This window comes from Coenobita brevimanus, chromosome 97, assembly GCF_032717465.1.
Source record: "Coenobita brevimanus isolate Jiangsu-jjx chromosome 97, ASM3271746v2, whole genome shotgun sequence".
In the NCBI taxonomy this organism is placed as follows: Eukaryota; Metazoa; Arthropoda; class Malacostraca; order Decapoda; family Coenobitidae; genus Coenobita; species Coenobita brevimanus.
Genome location: NC_137050.1, coordinates 5,026,163 through 5,050,091, shown reverse-complemented (window position 1 = coordinate 5,050,091; position 23,929 = coordinate 5,026,163). Strand labels below are relative to the sequence as shown.

Here is a 23,929-nt window from a genome sequence, read left to right as displayed (position 1 = left end):
CTTTATATCCTCATTTGTCAGCCTGTCTCTACATGTGACTCCACAGGCTCCTCTTAAATAACTCATTTCCACTGCTCTCACTCTTGACTTGTGTCCTTCCAACAACGTCCAAACTTCACTTCCATACGTTAGAGCTGGTATCACAATGCTGTCATGTAGTAACTTTTTCACTTCCATGCTCACTTCCATGCTTCTTATCACTGCTTTCAAGGAACCAGAAACCTTTCTTCCCTCCTGTACCCTTACAAGCACTTCACCCTCCAAACCTCCATCCTTACTCATCACACTACCCAAGTACTTAAACGTACTCACATTTTCCAATTCCTCACCATCCAATCTCACTGTACATTCACTGACTTCACCTCTCTCAAAGGCCATCACTTTACTCTTCCCTACATTCACCTTTAGATTCCGTTTCTTACACACTCTCCCAAACTCATCCACCAAGCCTTGCAGCTCTCCTTCGTCTTCACTCAACAACATAGTATCATCTGCAAACAACAGTACAGGGAGTTTCCAAACACTACCCTCTCTCACCAGGGCCACTCCAACATCCACTACCCTACCTTGTACCTCTTTTATTACCCCATCCATATACAGACTGAACAACCATGGAGACATGACACATCCCTGTTTCAACCCAATCTTCAAAGAGAAAAATTCACTCAGTTCACCATCCACACGCACTGCAGCTTTAGCACCATCATACATACTCTTCACAGCATTCAACAACTTCCCATCTACTCCATATATTCTTAATACTTTCCACAATCCTTGTCTATCCACCGTGTCATATGCTTTCTCCAAATCCATGAAAGCCGCATACAACTTCTTTCCCTTCTCTAGAAACTTTTCCACTAAAGATTTAAGAATGAATATCTGATCTACACAACCTCTTCCCTTCCTAAAGCCTCCCTGTTCTTCTCCAACTAATTCCTCTGTTCTTTCTCTAACTCTGTCAATAAGTATCCTACCATACACTTTTCCTATTATACTAAGAAGACAGATGCCCCTATGATTACCACACACTTCTTTTTCCCCTTTTCCTTTGTACAAGGGAATAATTATACCTGACTTCCAATCCTCTGGGACTCTACCTTCCTCCCAGGCCAATCTGCACATTTTCCACATCCATTCCACTACTATCTCTCCCATACTTCAGCACTTCACCACACACTCCATCAATTCCTGGGGCTCTCCCCAATTTAACTTTCTTCATTGCTTCCACAACTTCTATCCTATTGATTTCTTCCTGTCCTCACCTCCCTCCTTCTCCTAGCCATTCCCCAGCCACTTATACTCGCATTACATCCATCTTCTATGTTCAACAATTCCTTAAAGTGTTCTCTCCATCTCCTCACTTCTCCCTTCTCCACGAGTAATCTACCATTTTTATCTTTCACTCCCCTCCTAACTTCACTTCTACCCTGTCTTACTCTTTTCACTTCTTTCCAGAACATTTTCTTACAGTCCCTCCACTTTACACTCAGGTTCCTTCCAAATTCCTCATCCACTCTCTTCTTACTCTCTCTTACTAATCTTTTCACCTCTCTCTTTCTTTCTACATATAACTCTCTTCCGCCTCTCAACTTCTTCCACGCCCCTATTTCTCATCCATTCATTGTATGTTTTCTTCTTTTGTGCCATAGCCTGTCTCACCTCTTCATTCCACCACGCTGTTCCTTGCACACTCCTCCATCTTCTCTTCATCCCACACACCACATCATATGCTGAGCATATTTCTTCTGTAAATATCCTGCACACACCTTCCACGTCCCCCATCTGCTCCAATTCATATTTGCCCAATCGTTCTCCCACTTCTCTCTTATACTCTGCCTCTTTCTCATCCTCTTGTAACCTTTCCACTCTCCTTACAAATACTCCCTCTTCCCATCCTTCCCTTCCTCTATTTCTCCATTCTAATTGGACCTTGATTCTGGCCACCACCAAGTAGTGGTTAGAAAGTCCACTCCCCCAACCTCTATAAGCTCTTGCATCCATTACACATTTTTGCATCCTTTCATCCACACACACATAATCAATCATTGCCTTCCTTTCATTCAGTTCACCACCCACCCTTCTTATCACTCGCCATGTATACCTGTGGATCATTTTGTGCCTGAAGACGGTATTGGCTATCACCAACCCCCTCCCAGCACAAATGTCCACTAATGCACTGCCATTCTCTTCTATCTCAGCAGGCACACCCCTCTCATCAACTATTCCATCCACCTTCACATTCCCTACTTTCCCATTCATATCACCGATCAAAAACACTCTGTCATTCCTTCCAAACTTTTCCATGCACACTTCCACATTTGTCCAGAACTCTTCTCTCACTCTGCTTGCACGATCTTGCGTTGGCGCATACACACACACACACAATCGCCCACATTTGTATGTATATATATATATATATATATATATATATATATATATATATATATATATATATAAATATATATATGTATATATATATATATATATATATATATATATATATATATATATATATATATATATATATATATATATATATATATATATATATATATATATATATATATATATATATATATATATATATATATATATATATATATAAATATATATATATATATATATATATATATATATATATACAGGAGGTGCTAACGAAAAGTTCCAGTAACTTGAATACTGTAGGAAAATAAGTTACCTTACCTCTTAGTTCTCACTGTCGCCTTCGAAGTAGTCCCCTTGGGCATGTATACAGTGGTCCCAGCATGTTTTCCACGAGTCCATGCATCCCTGGAAGGCTTCAGGCGTGATGGTCTTGAGCACCTCCAGCGATTCTGTCTGGTCTCCTCAATCGAGTCAAATCGACACCCTTTCAGTCGTAATTTCAGCTTGGGAAACAGGAAAAAGTTGCAGGAGGCAAGGTCAGGCAAACAGGGTGGGTGGGGAATGACTACCATGTTAGTGGAAGCCAGCAACTGCCAGACAACAACTGATGTGTGGGCAGGAGCAATGTCATGATGCAGGAAGTAGTCCTCATTCTTCCATTGTTCTGGGCGTTTGCGGCGGATGTTCTCCCTCAAATGCTGCAAAACTTCACAGTAAAACTTTCCACTGACAGATTGACAGGGTGGGACAAATTCCTTGTGAACAATCTCTTGGATATAGAAGAAAATGATCAACAATGACTTGACACTGCTGCGCCACTGGTCCGCAATTGCAAAACCCCCAAACTAGCTTCATCCCAAGATATAATAGTAAGCGTATCTCAACAACACATCCACTCACAGGCATGGCGAGGTCCATACTAACGCACAAGGGGTGCTGCTGACTTCTCCTAGTGGCAAAAGGCAAAACTGCAAACAGTTGGCTCCCTCTGTTCAGATTACTGGAACTTTTGGGTAGCACCTCATATATATATGGAGCCTTTAAAAACGAAAACAAAACTAAAACAAAAACAATATATTATATATATATATATATATATATATATATATATATATATATATATATAAGAAATGTATGTGGAGTACAGAGGGTGGATAGGATACGAAATAATGTGATTCATGAAAGATGCGGAGTGAGGAAGTCGGTGGACACCAGAATTGAATAGAGTGTACTGAGATGGTACGGTCACGTGGAGAGAATGGATAACAATAGAGTGGTGAAGAAGGTATATCTGAGTGAAGTCGAAGGAGCGAGGAGGTGAGGTAGGCCAAGGAGAAGGTGGAGAGATATGGTGGATGAATGTGTGAGGAAGAGAGGTTTGGACGTCGGTGAGGCTAGGGAACTGACAGGAGATCGAGCTGGCTGGATGAATTTTGTGAGGAGATATGCATGATCAGGGATTTTTGGCACCCCTTTTTAACGTGGCAGCGTCTGGATTGACTCTGTCGGATACAATATGTGAAGCTACAGAACGTGGTGAATGTTTTTGGTGTATCCGATACAGCCAGGATTCCGGGGGCTTGAATGATGAGTGAATGGAGGCGTGGCCCATTGGATTGGGCAATTTTGGGCTGTTTGGACATTGCTACTCCTCACCCTGTCCTTGGGTGGGAAAGGAGGTCCGGATGATGATGATGAGAGATATATATACATATATATATATACTGTACAATAATCCCTTCAGCATCCGTTGTAATAGAGCCAAAGGCATGTCCGGAAAGTGGTCCTGTCTGGATAGTGGGCCCCAGCCTCCTGGACTTGTACTTATGGACCCTAACTCAGAAAAACACCTGTACAACTCCCTCTGGACATGCATAGCATCTATTTAAGACCCAAATCACACCAATAAGGGACATAAAAGACTGAAATAAATGTAATAGAACCAGAGAATGTGGTTTTAGAGGTGAGTTTATACAATATTAAACATTCTGGGTGCTTACAACAAGTCCCTGGCTCCTGGACTGGTACTTATGGACCCTAACCCAGCCTAATTTTGAAAGCCACCTAAATAACTCCCTACTGGACATGCATACCACATATTTAAACCTACTTAAGACCCTATTCACACCAATAATGGACATAAAGCTTGAAATAAATGAAAAGGAACCAAAGAATGAGGAATTAGAAGTGACTGTACCTCAGCCAGGGTAATTACAGCACGTTTGTGGCCGCCTTCTGTAAGGTTTTGGCAGTGGTGAAAATGCTCTTGAAGCACGTACAGTGATCCAGTGTTGTGCTGCACTTACAGTAATTCTTTGCACTGAGTTATAACTGTTTAACACTGCACATTGTTAATTGCACCAGGCCAGTTTCAGCCCCCATTTGCACTCCACAGTTAATCCTTTGCACTCTAAATTCTAATTTCTTAACACTGCACAACATTGTAAATTCCCGTGTGGTCTAGTGGCGAGAAATTGCAGTTTATTCACAAAAAACTGAGCACTTGTGGCTCCCATTATGATATGCTACCACTCACGATCGAAGTTAGGCATTAACTGATTGGTGTGAGGGGGAAACAGAGTTGCCAAATCGCAATGGCCACATTACCAAACTTCTCAATTTTCATTACCAAATTTAACTTTTCATTACCAAATTCGTAAAGCTAGCATTTATTCTTCACTAATTATATGTGCAAGTGGAAATATATGTAATCACTCTTCATATAATTAACACGTTGTTGATTATTTTCACGCTATGTACGTTAGCAGATTAAGACAGAGAGCAAACAATCCACCATCTCCATCCTGAGTATCTTCATACATGTGAAAAATCCGTTTGGTAATGCATTATTCTGATTCATTACCAAACGAATTTTTCATGACCAAATTGGCCCACATTTGGTAATGAAAAATACCAAATGGCAACCCTGACAGGGGAGGGGGGAGGGTCCGTGGTGTAACAGCTATTCGGCACCGCGCAGCTCAAATTACGGGTGGGAAAAAATTCGGATCCTTTTGGGATTTTTTTCTTTTTTGGGCCATTTTTGGGTTCCGAAGGTCCAGGGCCACAATGTCCGGTACGTGGGGATGTCCGGAAAGTGGGCGTCCAGATAGTATGGGGATTACTGTGTGTGTATATATATATATATATATATATATATATATATATATATATATATACAGTATATATATATATACTGTATATATATATATATATATATATATATATATATATATATATATATATACTGTATATATATATATATATATATATATATATATATATATATATTATAAGCAATATTAAAAGTAACTGGAAGATTAGAGGGAAATCACACAAGTAGCATATTGCACAGGCAAAGGATATACTTTTAGAAACATCAACAACATAATTACAATACTGTACTGTACCACACTTTCAAGGATTATTATTGTTATATTAATTCATATTATCTTCAATTAAAAAATGTAATACATTATAAAAATACTGTGTGATATTTCTAAAACTTAACTACAATAAGGGACCAAAGAAAGTTACACTGTACAGTAGAGTTATAGCTACCAGACACTAGCAATCAAAGTAATCAAGAGATGCACAGGCGACACATCATAGGCAAGCCATCATCTTACAGTGGGTACAACCTCTGCAATGACAAAAAGAAATAAAATTATAAGCTTGGGAAAAGAGAGAGACAGAGATACATTAAAATATAAAAATTGCCAACTCAGTGTTGAAACACACAGTCTGATCTTTACTACACAAACATGCAATTCACAATATAGTGCACTACATTTAAGTGAGAAGACAGCAAAATTTTCTAAACTTTAACTGCAGTTTCATAAAATTAGAGTTGCTTTTTCATCTCTTATTTTGTGGTGACAAAGTATGGGTTGCATTTTCATATCAAAATAAATTTTTTTTTTTCACATTTTATAAAATACACAGCATTAAAGACAAAAACAAGATGAACTGTCTGGAAAATTCTCAAAATTTGCCCCCCCCCCCCCTTTTTTTTTTTAATAAATCTTGGAAGGCCTTATTACAAAAATTTAATACACTATTACACAGATTATGAAGTGACTTTGAATGAAACTAAAATTACTTCACAACCAGCAACACTGATGTTACTGATGAAAAGAATGAGCTCTATTAATAAATCCTTATTATAAGTCCCACAGAAACAGACTATGCAGGGGGACCTACTCTGTTCAGTATTTTTATGAGGGATATATGGTATTTATTTCACATACATGATCATGTGACTCCTCAGTGTCCTGTGCCCCAGTGCTCTGACTATAGTGAGGGCATATCTGAGTGTATCTACCCTCCACCAAAGCCAACACTAGGTGAGTACAGTATGACTGTAAATATAATATGAACCATAACACTGTACTATATGTACTGTATCAATACTGCATTGTATTTTATGTCTGATTTTAACCTGTTACTCATGGGTAATATTGTAGGAAAGTTTTCAAGATAAAGGGTCACGACAGATAGTGACACATTATCTCACTCAATACCAAATGAACAGCTGATTGGGGGTACCTATGCAATACCCTGAGTGGGGGTTGAATGAATTATGCCAAATAATTGAGAGTTTACTGTAGAGGAAAAAGGGCAGAAATGAGGAGGGTAAAAAGCCAGTAGAGGAAGGACTGAAAAAATACAAAGAAAATGCGGAGTAGCAAATTAAGATGCTGAGAGAAGAAAATGAAATATTAAAGAGACACATAAGAGAAAAACATAACCAAAACAGAGGCAGTACAAACACAAAATGAAGGATATGCAGAATGCATGGCATGTAAAAGAAGAAAATAGAGCAACCACAAAAGCAGAGATAATGGAGGAACAGACAAGATCTATCTATCTATCTATAGCCCGACACCCTAATCCCGCAAAGGGTGGCCGCAGACAAAACGCCTCCAAGTCGCTCTGTCACCCACCATTTGACTACCCTCCCCCCAACTCACCCCCCCCCTCCCTCATATACCTCTCAACTCCATCCCTCCACCTCACCTACATACACCCTCTTAGTCAGTCTTTCATTCTCCATTCTCTCCACATGTCCAAACCACCTCAATGTATTTCTCCTAATCTTCTCAACCACATCCACATCCACCCCACAACGTTCCTTCACTTCTTCATTCATCAACAGAAAGAACTAAGGAGAAATTATAAAGAGAAAAAGAAATAAATTTTGAAGCAGGTGTGTTGAACATTAAAAGAAAGAAAAAACAGTACAGTGAGAGAAACAGCTGATGGGAAAAAATATGTGGGTGTGTTTGGAGATATAGAAGATGAAATTACAGTAGATTCTCAAATTTAGCAACTTGTGGTAGGTGGTGGTGACCATTACCCATTCATCTGATGTAGTGCTGCCTATTTCTTCCTCCACCATTATCATTCATTTTCTGTCTTCCCTCCAATTTCTCCCATCTTTCCTGTCACTTTTTATTACTATTCTTTCTTTTTCAGGAGGCTTTACATTGAGTGATAAGGTTAACAGTTTCCTGTAAGCCAAGAAATCATTTACAACGCTGGGTGGTAACCATGCAACCAATGCATATGAGTTCCCTACACGTCAGCAAGTCGGTTGGTGGAGGGTTAGTGCCCCTCCTCGTACAACAACTAACTCAAAGTCAAATGGCCACCCCCTGTGGGATTATGGCATCTGGCTATAGAAAGATAGATAGATAGATAGATCATTCAGAAAGGGAATATAAAATGTAACCTTTAATACTTCCATTTTGAGAGTAGGGAGACATAACAATTCACTTGCAAGCTATTGACTATGTTCATTACACTACAAAGAGGGATAGAGTTGCTAGGTTCATAATATTATTATTTAAAAAAAAAATAAAAAAAATCACAAAGATTTTTTTTGCCAACCCCACTTCATTTTGTGGTGTGGTTTATTGCTATGCAAACACTCAAAATATGCCAACTTTATTTCCATATTTTCTTAATCTCATTTGCTAGAAACTTTTGAAATATGCTGCCTCAGAGAACAGGATTCAGGGGAGACTTTGAAGATGACAAACACCATATATAATTTGTTTTAAACATGATGATGATGATGTTGACTATGATGTTGGAATACTGTACCCTGATCCTTTAAATAGTGCTTTGGTATCCATTACCCACAGCATATGAAAGTACAGTGGCCTGATATTAAAAATATTTAAGATCGGAGCCTTACAAGACCCAGCTGTAAAAGACTTGCTCCATCTCCCCAACCCCCTGCATGCATGTGCTTTATTAACAGGGCATTATGACTGAAGGTGATGACCCCTCCACCAAGTACACTGACTTATTTTGAACACTGCTTATTACATAACCATGGCCTAATGAATATGCTAATACATAATGTGAGGGTAACTTGTGCAAGGAATGGAAATATGTCAGCCAATATAGAGTACAGTACTGTATATCCAAAAATATCAATGCTGGAACATCATTCATATAACAGACAAGAACAATTTAATATTAAGGAATTTATCTCTATACTATAGTTTCACAACTGCTGTTGAATTACATTAGCACTTATAACAGAATGAAAATGTAAATATATTCTAAAAAAAAAAAAAATACATATATAAATGTAGTATTAGACTGAGTGCAAAATATTAACCTAATACAAAATTTTCATTACTTTCAATAAGAGACTGAGCCAAACTGAACTTGTGATGGGCATACTGACTGCGTTTGTGCCTTTTGTCTTTATGATAAAATGTTGCATGAAAGGCAGTTGTGCATGGAAATTATTTAATTCGCAAAATACATAGCATAAGTGTCTACCATAAACGACAATTTACTACTGGTGACATATTACAGTACCTGGCAATATAATATTCCCCCTTGAATCCCTCCATGGGTTTTGGTAATTGGAAAAAAAAAAATCTAACTCTAATGGCTAACAAATCCAAAGTATTTTCCCTGTATTACATAAAACATCACACACTTAATCTCTCATATATGTCTTTAGAAGCCTGTGAATTTCAGTTTACTATGTTTTTCCATATGATCCATAATTTCAGCAACCATGGAAAATATCATAAGTATGTAACCACCCTCCAGCAATAATATCAAAGGCAAGAATGCTCAACCAAGAAAATTATTTCATATAATGTACTGTTATCTGTAACAAATGTAAGTGTCTGTTTTGGCAAATATTCTTCCTGAAGCATTAAACCTTAGAAAACAAGTAACAGAAGGCATTCATCTACTCCTGCAAGTGTTCATACAGTAAGAGGAAATGAGGATTAGGCTGAGATAAGATGCAGTGGGGAAGAATGATACACAAACATGTACACTATGGGTAAAGAGACAGAAGCCAAACTCACAGAAGGATGGAATGCTTTATTTATTTACTTTCTTTAAAATAAGCTACTCAACATTACAGTAAACTGTGGTGTATCTAGTATTAATGCCTTTCATTTACCAATACCAGCAGCTACTGTATATCAAACAATGATGGCACAGTGCTTAAAAGAGTTAAGAGGGTGGTTATGGTTTAAAGAGGGAAGACGTTATGGAGTGATTATGACACCTCAGTGTACCTTACTTTTCTCAAAAGGTCTTAACTGTTTCTATGAAATCATTATCCACGACAATAACTGCTAGTGGGACCCTTGTCAGTATAGGGCTTTTGAAAGTACTCACTTTTATCATACTAATTAAATTCCCAATAGTAAAATGGGATGCAGGAGAAACAAGACTCTGCAATCTTACTGGAGACAGATCAGAGACAGGAAGACCCACACACAATATCCTCCCTCATTTCCTATGCCATAGGCATTAAGCTGCTCATAATATAAATACTGGACAGTAAGGATGCCACAATCATATGGCAGTGCTAAGAGCAGAGGGTTTCAGCCCCCACCCTACTTTTACAACAATCAAAGAATTGCCTGTGTAGTATAGTTCTCCCATAACTAGGAACAACTAATACTTATTTATAAAGCATAAAATACTTTTTCTCCAATTCCTCATTCATGAAGACTCCCAGTTAAGAAAAACGAAGCAGCATTATGACTACCACACAGGTATTTGCCGGATTGGTAGGAACCATCATAGACACAGAATACTGAGGCAGAGGATATGCATAACTCCAAGATACCTGTACTGTACTATAAAAACTTGCAGTGGCATCAACTACACTACAACTGAAATGTTTACATTCAAATTTATCAACCAAACTGGGATCTCCCAGTCTGCTTTACATCAAAGAGCAAGATGTGCCATTCCCATAATGGTGAGGTACCGATTACATATACACATCAATGACTCCACACTTGTCACCCTGGTTCTACACAATAACACAGCTCTACAGGATCCTACAGGTAGACAATATCAAACCTCCATCCAACAATCCCCAACAACCAACATCCACTTTTTAGGTCACTACACTCACTGGTCTTCATGTAAGAAACATGAACAAAGTGTGATATTCCCAGTAACCATGAGTTTGCATTAAGAATGAGAAGTGTCCTGTTATTTATACAGAGCAGTCAACCAATGCTGTGTTTCTCTAATAAAACTTGACTTCCAGCCCTAAGTTCCTCTCATGATATTAAAGATACACATACAAGGGAAACTGGGGTACTGATGCATATTTACAGTGTCATCTTTCCCTCAGACTCTTGGCCTGGGCAGTCACATTATTAACTTACTGAGCATAACATCTGTAACTTCCTGTACAAAATGTTGGTAGGTCTCTGGGCCCAGCAGCAGTACAGTTTACTGCATACATGAAGTGAGAATATTATGACTTTCCAGTTACATGGTTTTACAGCTAGCTGCCATACGCTGTCAGTGCAGGAGTCATAACTAACAATGTGTACAGATATAAAATCATTCTCTTATGGGGTCCGGAAGGGGCACTACACTGGAGTTTCAAATGATGAGGATTTTATAATTAAGGTACTCTTGTTTCTTCCCTCTTATCCACATATTTCTGAGAATACAGTACTGTATCATATTTATGATCAACCTCCACATATATGTTAGAACTGCACCAATCACTTCAGCTGTGGTGGCTGAGTGGTTAGCATCCCTGACTACAAAGATGCCAGCCTGTTACAGCAGGGTATGAATCCCGGTGCAGGCAGGTGGCGTCACTCGACTCAGGTGTTGTGCCCATCCACCCTTGGTGGGTTGGTAGGTGATTGGCAGGTAAAATGAGTACCTAGGGTAACACCTAAGGGAGGTACCTGTGCTAAACTGGATGATGCTGTGGGTGAATAACCCACCACAGGCTCAAAGACATATGTTATGGAGATGAGCATCGTGGCTAAGCACCTCATGGTGTCTACCCCCATCTTTACCTTTTTACCCTTAATCACTCACTGCTACACTGGTTTGATTACACCCATTGCCCAGAACTGTCTTGCATTCTCCTCAATGCTGTCTCTCTATCTCTTTCAAGGAATGCAGGGTTACATGACCTAAAAACATTCAGGAACAGGGCTGGACCACAAACCAGATAAGTCATGCTGGGCTCACCCCACCTCTAAAATGAGCATCCTTTTTAAGTGGAGTTTCCCCAGCAGTGGGGGGGAGGTCTTTGTGATGCCGAACATTAATTTTCCTTCTATACTGAATGAACGTGACATCCCGACTGACTCTTCCACCCTCCCAAAAAATCCTACTTCTGCCATACGTCAGAATAACGCATCTCACTCTGTGATGCAAACACTAGTCAAGAGGTGTTGACATGAGCAGAAAGTCTGAAAGTTAATCATCCATCTGATGCCAACAGAGTGGCTTCACTGTACAGCTTTACAGCATTTTCGAGTCAACACCCACTACTCCAGCATTGTGTCTGAGATGGTTTCCTCCAATTCAACATGTCCCTGTTAGGTGGTCATAAGAATAATCTTTTTTCCTCACTGGATTTCTCTAGTCATTCAGTACAGGAGAAAAATATGTTTTCTGGATTTTGGAAAACACATTATTTAACACATATCAATAAATCAGTCAACCCAGGACCAGATAGAAGCATTTCAACTGCCTGGTGAATCCTTAACATAGCATGCCACCCAAATCACAACCTACACTTAATATCATTATATACAGTAAATCATATATAAGTACAATTTTCTTTTTCTAGTTATTTCTAATGCAGCTGTAATTTATACTGAACACTAATGGAGAGGTTTTTGCAGTCAGAGAAAAATATCTATTACTTCTAATTTACTGTTCTTCAGAAAGTTGGAATGCTGGTACAAGTTCCTCACATGAGCAGACATGAAGTGGCCTGTGGCCTGGACAAACCAGCCTAAGCAGGGGAGGAGACAAGTCCAGGTGGTGAGGCTGAGAACAAGGATGGGAGAAGGAGCCTAGTAATATCCGCTACGATGCTGGTGAAGAGCCTGGGATAGAAACGTCGCAGCTTAGAAACTCCCCACCCTTCCTTACACTATACATTTTCTATACTAAGGTACTGTACTGCCTGCTGAAGAGTTTGAAGCAGACAAAGATGGAAATACATTCCTTTAAAAGTATGTACCACCAAAATCAATCAAGGTAACTTACTTATTTTCATCAACTGTCCTCATATGCAGTAATAGAAAGATACCTAAAAACTAAAGCATTCCCTCAATTCTGTTACTGTATTCAGAACAAAGCCCTGTCTCTCCATCACTACTTGACTGGCCAAAAAATGTCATGAACACTTTTTACCAAGGCTGTACCGCTGTGTGAAAAATGAATACCAGAATATGGTAAAGAGCAAAACAATATATTGTACTGTATAACTAATATCTGTGGAATCCAAAGAACTTCATATATAGTGCAACTTTTTTATCTCTGCATCATAACATCAGACTTCGTACAACTTACGTAAGGTTTCTAAAGATCAGATAATCTGATATTATATTGTCCCTGAACAATTTTCTTTTCACTGAAGACCATTGGAAGTGACTGAGACAAAGGGTGTAAGCACTTAGCCACACTCCCCCCTCATTGTAGTACTATACTGATGCCAATCAGCATAACTAAGAGTTATATTTTTTCCCCTCCATTTTCCTCGTTTACCTATTATATGATCTCCTTCTGGTAATGAGAAATCCAGGGTATTTTACTTTGACTAATGCCAGACGACTTCATTCAGCATAGGTGTGCCCTCTTGCATCCAGTAACCCTCTGATGATATGAGAAATCTTAACCACAGTATTTTATCAGTCTACTACCAAACGATTTTATCACCACAATAGTGGCCTTTTGTGTCTAGGGGTTAAGATATGAAGTGAGTGTTGCAACTTATACTGTATGTACTGTGAGAAAACTGGCTAGGTAATAACACTGTATGCATTTTCTTCCTTGTTATCAATATTCTTGAACATGAATTAATGATAATCTTTGCAAACACATGCAACAGCAGTAAATAACTATAGGTTAGGTATGAGGTGAGTAGTACTCAGCTGATATCAGAAGGGCCTGGCATGAATTTTGGCATGAATTTTATTTCATTATGACACTGCATTGTTCATCACTTAAGTATACTGTAGTTACATAAGTGACAGTATATAAACAAATCTTGGTTTCGTTTTTTTTTCCTCTGCAATCTTTCCGCAAATCCAATCCAGTTGATCCACAAATGAACCAAGCCTGAAAAGTTGTCATTCTGCTGTGAATATCACTGACTCAAATGAACAATGTGAAAACTCGGACTTGACGGTTCGTACAACAGGAACCAGTATATGACAAAGATTTAAAGTAAATACTGTATTGTCAGTAGTTTCAGCACATTTGTTAGTACCTGTCCGTTTATTAAAATGGTTCAAAATTTGTTTCATAAACAAGTGACACTAGAAGTTTGCCAAGACTTGCATGCATATGTAAATCAAAGTATGACACTAATGGTGCAGCCCAGATTAAGTTTCCTCCTCATTGTGCAAGTCAAGTATGTATGTGATCAAAATGTTTAATGGAAAAAGAGTAAAGAATGGTAATACAGTATATGGAATATCTATCTATCTATTGCCAGATGCCTCAAGGGGTGGCAACAAACAAATCACCTTCATGTCACCCTGTCCCCTGCCATTTCACTGCCCTGCTCCCAACTCACACCCCCCTCTCTCATATACCTCTCCACTCCATCCCTCCATCTCATCCTCGGGCTCACCCTCCTTCTACCCCCCTCCACCTTACTCACATACACTCTCCTCATCAGTCTCTCACCCTCCATCCTCTCCACATGGCCAAACCACCTCAGTGTGTTCCTCCTAACGCTTCCTATCACATCCACATTCACACCACAACACTCCTTTATATCCTCATTTTTCAGTCTGTCTCTCCATGTGACTCCACAGGCTCCTCTTAAATAACTCATTTCCACTGCTTTCACTCTTGACTTGTGTCCTTCCAACAACGTCCAAGCTTCACTTCCATATGTTAGAGTTGGTATCAAAATACTGTCATGTAGTAACTTTCTCACTTCCAAGCTCACTTCCCTGTTTCTTGTCACTGCTTTCAATGAACCAGCAACCTTTCTTCCTTGTTGTACCCTTTCAAGCACTTCACCCTCCAAACTTCCATCCTTACTCATCACACTCCCTAAGTACTTAAATGTACTCACATTTTCCATTTCTTCACCATCCAACCTCACTGTACATTCACTGACTTCACCTCTCTCAAAGACCATCACTTTACCCTTCCCTACATTCACTTTTAGATTCTGTTTCTTACACACACTCCCAAACTCATCCACCAAGCCTTCCAGCTCCCATTCGTCTTCACTTAACAACACGGTATCATCTGCAAACAACAGTACATGGAGTTTCCAAACACTATCCTCTCTCACCAGGGCCACTCCAACATCCACTACCCTACCTTGCATCTCTTTTATTACCCCATCCATGTACAGACTGAACAACCGTGGAGACATGACACATCCCCGTTTCAACCCAATCTTCAAAGAGAAAAATTCACTCAGTTCACCATCCACACGCACTGCAGCCTTAGCACCACTATACATACTCTTCACAGCATTCAACAACTTCCCATCTAGTCCATATATTCTTAATACTTTTCACAATCCTTGTCTATCCACCCTTTCATATGCTTTCTCCAAATCCATGAAGGCTGCATACAACTTCTTTCCCTTCTCTAGAAACTTTTCCACAAAAGATCTAAGAATGAATATCTGATCTACACAACCTCTTCCCTTCCTAAAGCCTCCCTGTTCTTCTCCAACTAATTCCTCTGTTATTTCCCTAACTCTGTCAAAAAGTATCCTACCATACACTTTCCCTATTTCACTAAGAAGACAAATGCCCCTATCATTACCACACACTTCTTTTTCCCCTTTTCCTTTGTACAAGGAAATAATTATACCTGACTTTCAATCCTCTGGGACTCTACATTCCTCCCAGGCTAATCTGCACATCTTCCACATCCATTCTACTACTATCTCTCCCCCGTGCTTCAGCATTTCACCACACACTCCATCAATTCCTGGGGCTTTCCCCAATTTCACTTTCTTCAATGCTTCCACAACTTCTATCCTACTGATTTCTTCCTGTCTTCTCACCTCCCTCTTTCTCCCAGCCATTCCCCAGCCACATATACTTGCATTACTTCCATTCTCAGTGTTCAACAATTCCTTAAAGTGTTCTCTCCATCTGTTCACTTTTTCTCCCTTCTCCACTAGTAATCTACCATTTTTATCTCTCACTCCCCTACTAACTTCACTGCCACCCAGTCTTACTCTCTTCACTTCTTTCCAGAACATTTTCTTACATTCCCTCCACTTTACACTCAAATTCCTTCCAAATTCCTCATCCACTCTCTTCTTCCTCTCTCTTACTAATTTTTTCCCCTCTCTCTTCCTTTCTACATATAACTCTCTCTTCCGTCTCTCAACTTCTTCCATGCCCCTATTTCTCATCCATTCATTGTATGTTTTCTTCTTTTGTGCCACAGCCTGTCTCACCACTTCATTCCACCACGCTGTTCCTTGCACCCCCTTCCGTCGTCTCTTCACCCCACACACCACATCACATGCTGCACATATTTCTTCCGTGAATATCTTGCACACACCTTCCACGTCCCCCATCTGCTCCAATTCATATTTACCCAATTGTTCCACCACTTCTCTCTTATATTCTGCCTTTTTCTCATCCTCTTGTAACCTTTCCACTCTCCTTGCAACTACTCCTTCCTCCCATCCTTCCCTTCTTCTATTTCTCCATCTTACTTGGATCTTGATTCTGGCCACCACCAAGTAGTGGTCAGAATATCACAGTAATATATAGGCAGATGATACTGTATTGCTTCAATAGCAGTAAAGTAACAGGCATATCTTCGCAGATTTCATCTCAGTTTTGTGGATATTATACTTATGACTGGTGACACTGTGCTGCACTTGCAGCTGAATGCAGACACAAATAAAAATGGCAGAATATAATGAAGTCAGTCAAATGAGAAGATACATAATGATGTAGTGGTGAAACATTTAAAGAACAGAATGCATTTTTAAGTCAAATTTAGTGCAAAAATTTGAACAGTTCACCTCTAGCTAAGGGGTTTTGAAGATTTCTGCTTGCCAACGCTGCATGCCATCGGCCATCATGACTCGTGAGCAGGACCTTTCGAAAGTTTGGAAACTTTGTCGTGCTATTTTACGGTGTACATACGTAAATACACCTGGGTTAAGGTAAGTTCCTGTGTACTGTATCATTAAATACATTCCAAGTTGCTTCTTAAATATTTAGTGCTTAAGGTTGACCAATAATACTTGGTAGAAACTGTGATTGCATTTGGGTGACCTACCATAATTGCTAGAAACTTTTTGGCAGGATTTCCCAGTCATCCAGCAGTTTCTGCTCTTTCGACACCTGCTGTATATACAAGTATACCCCAGTTTAACAATGCAATTGGTTAGGTAAAAACCCACTGTTAGGCGGGGTATCATATATCAGGGTAGATTTAACATGTTAAGTAATGGGATGCATTTTTCAGCCTTGGGTTTCCTCCCCAACCAAGTCCAAAACCCACCCAAATGAGACCAAAAACACGTTTAAAGCCAATCTAAATGGCTTAACAGCTGTAAAAGAAGCTACCCTAAGCCTACCACCTGTAAATAACTCACCAAAACCAACAAATAAAATATGAAAATCGTCAAATATTAGTCTGGAAAAAATCAAGCTTGGTAACCTGTACAACCCCACCTATGGCTAAAACACATTAATCATCTAAAAACAGTTTTTAAATCAACCAAAACACATAAATTTAGTCTAAAACATCATAAAAATCGATTTAACCCATCACGTCCCGAGGTTTTCCGCACCTCCGACATCCTCCAATCCCGAGGTATTTTCGAAAAAAAATGTTTTGGCTAAAACCTTCACTTTTGGTGAGAAACATCGAAAATTCATAGAGAAATCGCGGTAGGAGTTCCTCCGTACCTGACTGGGTTTTCTAACATGCTGGCACCAAAGAAAACGAGTTCTATGGGAGGGTAACTATTTTATCCACTCATAAACGGTATTTATTTATTTACTTGGTACGAATGTATATGTAGTATGAGAGTATATTGGTTTTCAAGCAGTAATAAAGGCATTATAAGCATTGTTTCACTCACTAACTAATCACCATTCCTGACCTTTTTTTGCCACATTACCTGATCATTATTTCTGGCTGTTTCTTCTTCTAATGCTATGTAAACATTGTCCTCCACATTGTCATCGATTGGGGAATCACTCTGGCCCTGAACATCTTTACTAGCCAGGTCACTGGTAACAGGTGAATTGTCGAGACAATGGTGTGAGGGGGGGAGGGGGGAGGTTATGCAGAGTAAGGCTTTGTCCCTGCTTGGCATCTTGTAGAGGAATAGAGGAAGGTGTCCCATGTATACATACGAAAAATCACGCGCGAAAATTGAAAATTGGGCAAATTAGGGACCTTGCAATTGCACAACGTATCGGTACGTCGCCGGGACTGGCAAATGCAAATCGTTGCAACGTACCCATACGTCGACGGGACGGGGCGGGTTAAAAAATCAAAACCCTTCATTAAACCGGGGTTTGGCCATCGTTAGGCAGGGTATGGTGGTAATTCTACCCCCATCGTTAAACTGGGGTATCACATCTAGGGGTATCATATATGTATCGAGGTACACTATACAGTATATCCATCCATTTACCATCCAATCCTATGTTGCCCCATGAAGCAAACACACAGTGAAAGTCCTTTCATTCGGCATCTGGTCTTAAGGCATTTCTGGTCTTTCAGTGGTTTTCATAAATAGTTCCAGTACGAAAGTTCTCTGCTATTCTGGCATATACCCCAAGCCGATCGGAACCCACAATGGGGTCACTGGCTTGCCGCTGATACCCGTGCACCCATAGTTGCCAATTTGGTGCTGTTGGCCCTAGATTAGCACTTTTCATAATAACTGACTGCTTTTTATAATAATTTAGCCCCAATAAATACTGTTTTATATTTTCTTCTATATCTAGCATGTTTTGACGTCCAATTTTGCATGAAAATTTGAACACTTCACCTATAGCTTAGCGCTTTCTGAAGTTGAGCTTAGAGCTTTTGTATGATTTCTGCTTGCCAACACTGCATGCGCTGTCGACCATCATGACTCATGAGTGTCTGGCTTTGTAGTATGGAAACTTTGTCATGGTATTTTACGGTGTATATATGTAAAAACACCCAGGTTAAAAAAAATTCCTGTGTATTGTACCATTAAATACATTAGCCATCCACTCACTCGATGAAGTGCTCTCTGGTGTCTGCCCTTTCCTTTCCTCCATCTTTCCTTTCATCCTCTTCTGTCTTTCTTTCCCTCATTTTTTCCTCTTCCTTCTGCCTACAAGTGACTTTATGCTCCCTCTTCTGTCTTTCTTTCCTTCATTCTTTCCTCTTCCTTCTGCCTGTGGGTGACTCAACACTGAATGACAAGCATGGTAGTTTCCTGTACACCAGGAAACCATTTACTATGCTGGGTGGTAACCATACAAACAAATTTTGGCACCTGGTGGTTAAGTGAGTACAGTAATCCCTCTACTATCTGATGTAATAGAGCCAAAGGCATGTCCGGAAAGTGGTCCCGTCCGGAAAGTGGACCCCTGGCTTCTTGATTGGTACTTAAGGACCCTAACCCAGCCTAACTTTGAAAGCCACCTAAATAACTCCCTACCGGACATGCATAGCACCTATTTAAACTTAAAAGACCCTATTCACACCAATAATGGATATAAAGTATGAAATAAATGAAAAGGAACCAAAGAATGAGGAATTAGAAGTGACTGTACCTCAGCCAGGGTACTTACAGAACGTTTGTGGCCATCTTTTCTAAGGTTTTGGCAGTGGTGAAAATGCTCTTGAAGCACGTACAGTAATCCAGTATTGTGCTGCACTTAATTCTTTGCACTGTGAGTTATAAATGTTTAACACTGCACATTGTTGCTGCAACATATCAGTTTCAACCGCCAATTTGCACTCCACAGTTAATCCTTTGCACTCTAAATTCTAATTTCTTAACACTGCACAACACTGTAAATTCCCATGTGGTCTAGTGACGAGGTATTGCAGTTTATTCACAAAATGAGCCCGTGTGGCTTCCACTGCGATAAGCATCTACTCCCGATCGAAGTTAGGCAGTAACTGTTGGAGTGTTGGTGATGGGGAAACAGAGTTGCCAGATCTCAACGGCCACATTGCCAAACTCATCAATTTTCATACCAAATTTAACTTTTCATTACCAAATTCGTAAAGCTAGCATTTATGCTTCACTAATTATATATACACGTGGAAATACATGTAATCACTCTTCTTATAATTAACAGCATGTTGATTATTATCAGGCTAGGTAGGCTAGCAGATTAATCAGAGAGAGCAAACAATCCACCATCTCCATCCTGTGTATCCTCATACATGTGAAAAATTTGTTTGGTAATGCATTATTCTGATTCATTACCAAACAAATTTTTCATTACCAAATTGGCCCACATTTGGTAATGAAAAATACCAAATGGCAACCCTGACAGGGGAGGGGGGAGGGAGGAGGGGGGAGGAAGGAAGGGGTGAAGGGTCAATGGTATAACAGTTGTTCGGTGCCGCACTGCAATTTCAAATTACGGGTGGTAAAAAATTTGGATTTTTGGGGGATTTTTTTTTTTTTTTTTTTTTTTGGTGGTGGGCGGGTGGGTGGGTGGGTGGGAGGGGGGGGGGGCATTTTTGGGTTCCGAAGGTCCAGGCCCACAATGTCCGGTAAGCGGGGTGTCCGGAAAGTACAGGGATTACTGTAATTACAGCACTCCAGTCAGATTGAGCCAGTGAAAGTTTATATCCCAGAGATGGTTGGGGTTTATTGCTCACATAATGCCACTCAGGGATGAGTGAGACTGGTCACTCTCATCTTAAATGTTAGGACCAACTTGCCTAGCCCTGGACTCCTACGCTCCTCAAGGGGCAACATAGGATTGGATGATGGATGGATGGAAATAAGTTGTTTCTTAAATATTTAGTGCTTAGGGCTGACCAATAATACTTGCTGGACACTGTGATTGCATTGATGTGACCGACCATGATTACTTGAAACTTTTTGGTAAGTATTCTTGGTCATCCGGCAGTTTCTGCTCTTTCAGCACCTGCTTGGTCCCGAGGATCCCTAATGAGAGGACTTTTACTGTGCACAGTATATACAGAGAGAAAGAGAGAGAGAGAGAAAACAGGATGCAGATCAGTGGATGAGATACAGTGTGTATGGAGATGCACATAGAATACATCTGTACAATGAAGCCAAAATTTTTGCAGCCTGAAATGATAAGAACAGATTCTCCAGTTGTTGAACTTTCTGTTTTTGATTTCTGGATCTTACCTACCCTCAATAAAAGAGCAAAAAAGTAGGTCGTGATGATGATGATGATGATCAGAAAGCACTCAGTAGAGAAAGTGTTGCATCTTTTGCCACAAGGACCTTTCCCCCCTGCCTCCAACTTCATCAAACTTCCACGCAGGCACTAAACAGTTAACAGAACAGAGCTTTTGCAAGTGACTGCTGTGTTTATTAACATAGAGGTTTTTTGCACAGCAAGTACTGTACCTGCTACAGAAATTTCTAACCACAAAAAACATCAAAAAATGAAAGGGAAGTGTAATTTTACAATTTCAAATATATTGACTACCATACTGCATTATCAATGTTGTACTGAGCAGGCAGCAGTAAAAAATTTTAAGAGAAGTATTACAGCATACAATGAGTGATATAGCAGTATGCTCTTCAATATTCAACAACTATTTAATATCAGACACTCTGCCCTCACTGAGATTCAAGATGAAATATAAGTCTATTCTATGTTCTCTACTTTTTTGTGCAAAATTCAAAAACATACTTCAGAAGTATGGGCAATACACTCATTTTCCTTTGATTATGGAATTTTCTACAATACTGTAATATATGCACACTGCAGCACTATTTTCTTATTTTAACAGCATCTTCAAAGTACAAAATTTTATTATTACAGTACTTAACCTGTTCACTACAATGACTATTTTCTTTTCTAATTCTCCTACGTCTGTTTTTTTTTTTTCATCTTAGGGGGACACCTCTCAGTGAAGCTACTTAAGAATAACCAATACCTGATGCCTCCAGTTTGAAATGTGTCTCCTAAACTGATTCAAACTGTCTTGATGAAGCAAGAATAAAATTCAATTAATATCTATTTATCTACAGTATCTATAGCCAGACACCTTAATCCCGTACGGGGTGGCCACAAACAAATCGCCTCCATGTCACCCTGCCCCCACCATTTCACTGCCCTCCTCCCAGCTCACACTCCCCCTCTCTCATATACCTCCCCACTCCATCCCTCCATCCCATCCTTGGCCTCCCCCTCCCTCTCACCCCCTCCACCTCACTCACATACACTCTCCTCGTCAGTCTTTCACTCTCCATCCTCTCAATATGGCCAAACCACCTCAGTGTGTTTCCCCTAATGCTTCCTATCAAATCCACATCCACACCACAACGCTCCTTCACTTCCTCATTTGTCAGTCTGTCTCTCCATGTGACTCCACATGCTCCTCTCAAATAACTCATTTCCACTGCTCTCAATCTTGATTTCTGTCCCTCCGACAAGGTCCAGGCTTCACTTCCATAACTAGCATTGGTATCACAATAATGACATATAGTAACTGTTTCATTTCCATGCTCACTTCCCTGCTTCTTATCACTGCTTTCAAGGAACCAGCAACCATTCTTCCTTGCTATACCCTTTCAAGCACTTCACCCTCTAAATTTCCATCCTTACTCATCACACTACCCAAGTACTTAGACACACTCACATTTTCCATTACCTCCTCAATCCACCCTCATTGTACATTCTCTGTCTTCACTTCTCTCAAAGACCATAACTTTACTCTTCCCTACGTTCACCTTTAGATTCCATTTCTTACACTCTCCCAACCTCATCCACAAAGCCTCGAAGTTCCCTTCGTCTTCACTTAATAACAGTATCATCTGCTAACAACAGTACATGGAGTTTCCAAACACTGCCTTCTCTCATTAGGGCTGCTCCAACATCCACTGCCCTACCTTGTATCTCTTTTATAACCCCACCCATATACAGACTGAACAACCATGTAGACATGACACATCTCTGTCCCAATCCAACCTTCAAATAGAAAAAGTCACTCAGTTCACTATCCACATGCACTGCAGCCTTAGCACACCCTCATACATACTCTTCACAGCATTCAACAACTTCCCATCTACTCCATATTCTTAATACTTTCCACAATGCTTGTCTATGCACCCTGTTATATGCTTTCTCCAAATCCATGAATGCCACATACAACTTCTTTCCCATCTCTAGAAACTTTTCCACTAAAGATCTAAGAATATACTGTATATCTGATCTACACAACTTCTTCCCTTCCTAAAACCTCCCTTTTCTTAACCAACTAATTCCTCTGTTATTTTCCTAACTCTGTCAAGTATCCTACCATATACTTTTTCTATTACACTAAGAAGACAAATGCCCCTATGATTACCACAGAATATCTTTTTCCCCTTTTCCTGCAGTAAATGAGTTATGTTTAGGGACAGTGGATATGGAGGTGATACCCCTGGCTTATCTTAGGATATCTCATACACTGCAAGTGTTTTTACAAATACAGGTATGGCTGAGCACTAAAGATTATACAGTCAAATGTCTAGCTTGTCACATCATCTGTTGGACACACTACTATAAATGTTACAAAAATGATGCAGAAATATAAAAGTAATGTAATATCACAGTTCTTAAACACACACACAGATGATGATGATACTACTACTACTAATAATAATAATAATAAAAACAATACTTGGTGGTAGGTAGGGTGCTCACCATCCGCTCACTCGATGTAGTGTTACTTTGGGTGTCTGCTATTTCCTCTCTTCCTTTCTTCCTCGTCTGTCTTTCATTCCTTCATTCTTTCCTCTTCCTTCTGCCTACAGATGACTTTACACTCCCTCTTCTGTCTTTCTTTCCTTCATTCTTTCCTCTTCCTTCTGCCTATGAGTGACTCAACCCTGAACGAC

General features: G+C 39.7%; 1 protein-coding gene across 5 annotated transcripts in view; it reads right to left on the bottom strand.

The window, feature by feature from the left end:
- Positions 1 to 5,740: 5,740 nt before the first annotated feature.
- The window catches only part of LOC145413738 (plasminogen receptor (KT)), a 72,414-nt gene continuing 54,225 nt past the window's right edge, over positions 5,741 to 23,929 (bottom strand). For 2 of the 5 annotated variants that reach the window (XR_013899764.1, XR_013899767.1), the window contains exons 6-7: positions 12,664 to 12,761; positions 5,741 to 6,028 (exon numbers count right to left, since the gene is read on the bottom strand). Coding sequence is in view for 1 of the 5 variants with exons in the window: in XM_080283397.1 (XP_080139523.1) it covers positions 6,011 to 6,028 (18 nt within the window). In the remaining 4 variants the exon portion in view is untranslated. Of the gene's footprint in view, positions 6,029 to 12,626; positions 12,762 to 23,929 lie in introns of all 5 variants that reach the window. The other 3 variants (XR_013899765.1, XR_013899766.1, XM_080283397.1) reach the window with 3 other exon arrangements.